We start from the raw sequence: 5,464 nt of genomic DNA, 5'->3' as shown, positions 1-5,464 counted from the left end.
GACAATGGGAGACTTTGGCTAGTGACATTGGACAAACTTATCGTCTGTGGCGAGGGACATGGGATGTTGAACGGCCGTGTAGGGGAGAAGGGGCCCTGGACTTACCCGCTATCCCATCACGCCCATGGTTCCCTGGTTCCTCTCGAGCAGGAGAGCTCCTAGCAAATGAGAGGCAGCTGAAATGGACGTGTCTCCCGCCCATGGAGCCGTGTCCCACGTCGGTCTCACCCCGGCATCCGCAGCAGCACCTCACACTTAGAGCCGACACAGCGGTGTGCCCTGTATCTAATACAGCTCTGTGCAATCCCTGCGGCATCTGGACATAAACTGGCTGGAGAACAGCCTGTTCTGGGCTATTTATCCAGCCTTAGGAGTAAACAGCAATTAAAGGCCCTTCCCAAGGGGGAGGAGAACTCCTGGGCTTTGGGCTGAGTCCGACAAATTGACTGCTCTGGTCATTTGTTTAGAGCTTAAAATTTGATTAATTAGTGAGAAAACTTGGGCTAATGCCTGGGACTCTATGGGGCCTGGTCCCCTGGAAATGCCCAGGAGGGCTGGGTAGAGAGGAGACAGGCAGATCGAGAGACGGATGACTGAGGGGAGATCCGAACACTTTCTGCCTGCTCCTGCAGCTCTTGCTCAGCTTACACAGTGGAAAACTGCAGGGTGGGGTGGTGGGCAACCGTAATGTGGGGATTTGGCTCCCACCTCTGCCGTAGAATCCTAGAATCGGTAGGACCTCAAGGGGTCATCAGGGCCAGTCCCCTGCCCTGGCCTCTGTCATTTATTCTGTGCTGCCAACTCCGGAGAAGCTGTGTGCATGGTTACCAGCTCCAATGAGGGCCCCATTGGGCATGCAACCAGGAGCGCTTTCCCTACACTGGGCTGTGTCGTTAGTGGGACTGAGCGCAGCATCACCAGCTGCCTGTGGCCCATCTTGGACACTGTCATGATCATGAGAGATGGCCAGCAGCCTGGGGACTAAGGGGTTAACTGTACCCAACCCAGGTGGAGTGGGCCAGTAGGAATGTAGGTAGGAATTTCAAACTGGGACAAAGGAATGTTTGGTGTTTCCCTCCTTTGTCCTGGGCAGTTTCTCTCCAGCTGGTGAGGGGGGCAGACAGAATGTCTCCCTCCAAGAACAGACTCCTCACTCTCCTGTAAGTAGGGCAAAGTTTAGATAAATCCGTTTGGTTTTATTGTTTTCTGGGTTGGGAAATGGGATCTGATGTCTGTGCACTTAAAATGGGGTTTTCTCTCTTTTGCAACTAAGTTTGGGCCCATGGTGGAATTCCCCATCGGTATGTTACTTTGTGACTTTACCATCCAGTCTTATGCTTACAATAAGCATATTGTGGTGATAATAAAAGTTCTTTCTCTTTTCTGTTTATTAAGCTGATATTGGTTAATTTTGGTATCTTGGTTTGTACTTTAGGGGTGAGATTTCCCAAGTGATCTCCCCCCTGATGTTCTTATCCTGACTTGGGTGGTGGCAGTGGATTTTATCCCCAAAATCTAGGTTTTTCAGATTTTGGAGGGAAGTTTTATACCAAAGCCTGGAGAGATAAGGTTTTGGGGTACTCTTGCTGGCCCCCACTTCTGCATTCATCATGCCAGAGTGAGGAAGGAGACACATGACATGACAGACACATCTGAGCCCATTATCAAGCCTGGTCACCTGCTCCATGTAAACCTCTCGATGCTTCTCCGACAGAGCCTTAGAATTATTGGATCCTAGAATCCCAGGGCTGGAAGAGACCTCAGGAGTCAACGAGTCCAGCCCCCTGCCCAAAGTAGGACCCACCCCAACTCAATCACCCCAGCTAGGACTTTGTCAAGATGGCTCATTTTGTCATATACTCTGTATTACTGTGTAGCATGAGTGGAGGTGGTGTGTGCATGTGACAGCCAGCACAGATGCCCAGACGGTCAAGAAGAAGTGGACAGCTTAAAGAAACAGCTATCGTGGCTGAGGCTGAATTCGGTCCTGCAAGCCAAGCCTCAGAGGGACCCTTACTCAGTCAGCCGGGCCAATAAGATTGATTTGAGGCATGACGGACTGGTAACTATGCATCATCTGCAGAACGTGTGTGAATGCATATGCTCTCTTTCCAGTTTGTATTCCCAAAAGACATAGGGTGCTGCCTTTTCTTCAGAGAAAGATCCCATGTGCTTCTTACACCTGGTGGAAGACGTGGAGGCCTGGCCGAAGACCTGGGTCCAAGTCTGGAGGTTTTGGGGTCCAGTGCAAAGCATTGACCAGTTCCCTACTTGGTCATGCTAACGTGGAAGAGAGAAGTCAGAAAAGGGTTCTAAGCCACTGAACCTATCCAACCAGTATCTCAGCACCATGTCAGTAGCCAAATTTGTGCCGCTCAGTCTCACAGCCAGGACAGTATCAGAAAACTTCAGCCCCCTTTAGAAGGAAAGAATCTGAGCAGCGTCTCCCAGATCTGTTTGGTCCTCACTCCGTAGATGATGGGGTTCAGCATGGGGGGCAGCAAGAGATACACGGTGGCAACGAGAATGTGGAAATACAGGGGAACATTCTGGCCAAACCGGTGTGTGAGGAAGGAGAAAAGAGAAGGGATGTAAGAGCATGAAATGACACAGAGATGGGAGCCGCAGGTCCCAAAAGTCTTGAGCCGGGCTTCCTTTGTGGGGAGGCTGAAGATGACCCTGAGGATCTGGGTGTAGGACACAACAATAAAAGCCAAATCCACACTTGCAACAAACAGTGCCACAAAGAGGCCATAGTAATTGCTGAGGTGAGTATCAGAACAGGCCAGCTTCACCACAGCCATGTGCTCACAGTATGTGTGGGCGATAATATTGGTGAAGCAATATGGCCGCCACCTCACCAGGAAAGGAAGAGGCAGAATGAGAATGATGCCACGCAGCACCACAACCAGGCCAATCTTGGCCACCACTGCTTTTGTCAGGATTGTGGAATGTCTGAGAAGATGGCAAATGGCCATGTAGCGATCCAACGCCATGGCCACGAAGATCCCAGACTCCATTGCAGTGAAGCAGTGAATGAAGTACATCTGGACGAGGCAGGCATCGAAGTCGATCTCCCTGGAATTGAACCAGAAGATCACCAGCATTTTGGGCAGGATGGATGTGGACAGGACCAGGTCAGTGGCAGCCAGCATGCAGAGGAAATAGTACATGGGCTCATGGAGGCTCGGCTCCATCTTCACAATGAACAGGATGGTGAAGTTGCTCAAGATGGCCATGGCATATACGATGGAGTACGGAATGGAGAGCCAGGCATGGGCCGCCTCCAGTCCAGGGATGCCCAGTAGGATGAAGGTGGAGGGGTTGGTGAAGTCGGTGGTGTTGGAATCTGACATGGAGTGGGGGAGAAGGTTTCCAACTCTGAGGCAGAAACGTGTCCTGTGAATGTGCCCCATGTTCCATATGTGCCCAGGTTCTGGGTTGATCTTTGCAGTAGACACACCCTGGGGGGGAAGAAAAAGTTAATATGAGATACTCCGTGCACTGAAGGAGGCTGTTCTCATGTGTGAATAGAACTGATTGCCCACCACTTACCGAAAATGACATTTTTATTCTTTGGATAAACCAATGAGGAACAACTGCCAATTCCATATTTCATGGTCTCTATGAATCAGTAACTCCTCCACACTGAAGCATGGAAAATGAATGTCAGCCCTCATTGTTCTTTAAAGCAATGATACTCACAGTTCATGCCAAGTGCTGTATCTTAAGTGTAGTTGTATATACATGCAAATACTTATGCAAATATAGGCAAATGTCTTCTTTCACACTGACGGGCATGAATACAAAGATTAAGGCAAGACTACATAACATGCAGGCCCTATATAAGTCAGTTCTGCTGATACTGATAAAATGCAACATTTATCTAACTACCAGCCATATGACAGCACTTTGAATGAGCAATGACAGTCCATGAATTGATGTACTAAAATGCATATCAACAGAAGACCGTTATATTGGCTATTTTTTTGTGTTGGCTCCCACCCTCGGGCTGTGTGTTGAGTAGCCCTGAACTAGAGAGTCTGTGCTTTACGATGTTCCCCATCAACTCCACTGCTGAAAGCCTGAGAGTAGAGAAAAATCCCAAGTCTTTGCCAAGGAGGAAACATCTCGGCTACAGCACACATCTGGGGGAAGACCTCTGTGTCATTGAGAGCTGCTCCATGGAACCACCTGCTCATTTGCAGTAGTGGGGGAAATGAAGACAATGTTCAGAATCTTAAATAGGACAGAGAGAAACCAGCTCTGGGCCTGTTGAGAGTCTGTGGGTTAAGTTTAAAGGAGCAAACAACAGCAGTGATGTTGTGGTTGGTGTCTGCTACAGGCCACCAAATCAGGTAGATGAGGTAGATGAGGCTTTCTTCGGACAACTGAGAGAAGCTTCCAGATCGCAGGCCCTGGTTCTCGTGAGCTACTTTAATCACCCTGACATCTGTTGGGAAACGAATATTGCAGTACACTGGCAATCCAGGAAGTTTTTGGAGAATGTTGGGGATAACTTCTTGGTACAAGTGCTGAAGGATCCGACCAGGGGCCGTGCGCAACTTGTCCTTCTGCTCACAAACAGGGAGGAACTAATAGGGAAAGTAGAGGTGGGTGACAACCATGGGAAGCAGTGATCATGAGATGGTAGATTTCAGGATCCTGAGCAAAGGAAGAAAAGAGAGTAGTAAAATACACACCTTGGACTTCAGAAAGCAGATTTTGACTCCCTCAGAGACCTGATGGGCAGAATCCCTTGGATGCTAACATGAAGAGGAAAGGAGTCCAGGACAGCCGGCAGTATTTTAAAGAAGTCTCATTGAAGGCACAGAAAGAAACCATCCCGACACGTAGCAAGAGAGGCAAACATGGTAGGAGACCGGATTATCTTACAGGGGGAATCCTTGGTGAACTTAAGCACAAAACGGAAGCTTACAAAGAGTGGAAACTTGGACAAATGACCAGGGAGGAGTTTAAATGTATAGCTCGAGAATGCTGGGGAAGGCGAAAGCGCAAATGGAATTGCAACTGACTAAGGATGTGAAGGATAAGAAGAAAGGTTTCTACAGGTATGTTAACAAGAAGAAGGTGATCAGAGAGGGTGTGCGGCCCCTACTGGATGAAGGAGGTAACCTAGTGACAGATGATGTGGGGAAAGCTGAAGTACTCAATGCTTTCTTTGCCTCTGTATTCACGGAGAAGGTGGGCTCCCAGACTAATGCGCTAAGTGATGCAAGATGGGATGAAGATGGACAGTCCTCGGTGGGTAAAGAACAGGTTAGGAACCATTTAGAAAAGCTAAACGTACACAGATCCATGCATCTGGACTTAATGAATCCAAGGGCACTGAGAGAGTTGGCAAATGTCATTGAGGAGCCTTTGTCCATTATCCTCGAAAAGTTGGGGAGGTCGGGAGAAATCCCGGATGATTGGAAAAAGGCAAATGTAGTGCCCATCTTCA

The 5,464-nt window shown here is 48.8% G+C and overlaps 1 protein-coding gene across 1 annotated transcript; it reads right to left on the bottom strand.

The window, feature by feature from the left end:
* Window positions 1-2,408: 2,408 nt before the first annotated feature.
* Window positions 2,409-3,416, bottom strand: LOC102457932 (olfactory receptor 52M1-like). The gene has a single exon (XM_006116202.4). It carries the CDS (start codon window positions 3,414-3,416, stop codon window positions 2,409-2,411), a length of 1,008 nt encoding a protein of 335 aa, XP_006116264.4.
* Window positions 3,417-5,464: the final 2,048 nt, after the last annotated feature.

Source organism: Pelodiscus sinensis, chromosome 1 (genome assembly GCF_052426305.1).
Source record: "Pelodiscus sinensis isolate ZL-2025 chromosome 1, ASM5242630v1, whole genome shotgun sequence".
Taxonomy (NCBI): domain Eukaryota; kingdom Metazoa; phylum Chordata; order Testudines; family Trionychidae; genus Pelodiscus; species Pelodiscus sinensis.
This window is presented reverse-complemented; position numbering and strand designations above follow the sequence as displayed.

What these genes read in the sequence shown, in the direction of transcription:
- LOC102457932 (XM_006116202.4), bottom strand. Translation starts at nt 3,416, where the DNA reads ATGGGGCACATTCACAGGACACGTTTCTGCCTCAGAGTTGGAAACCTT.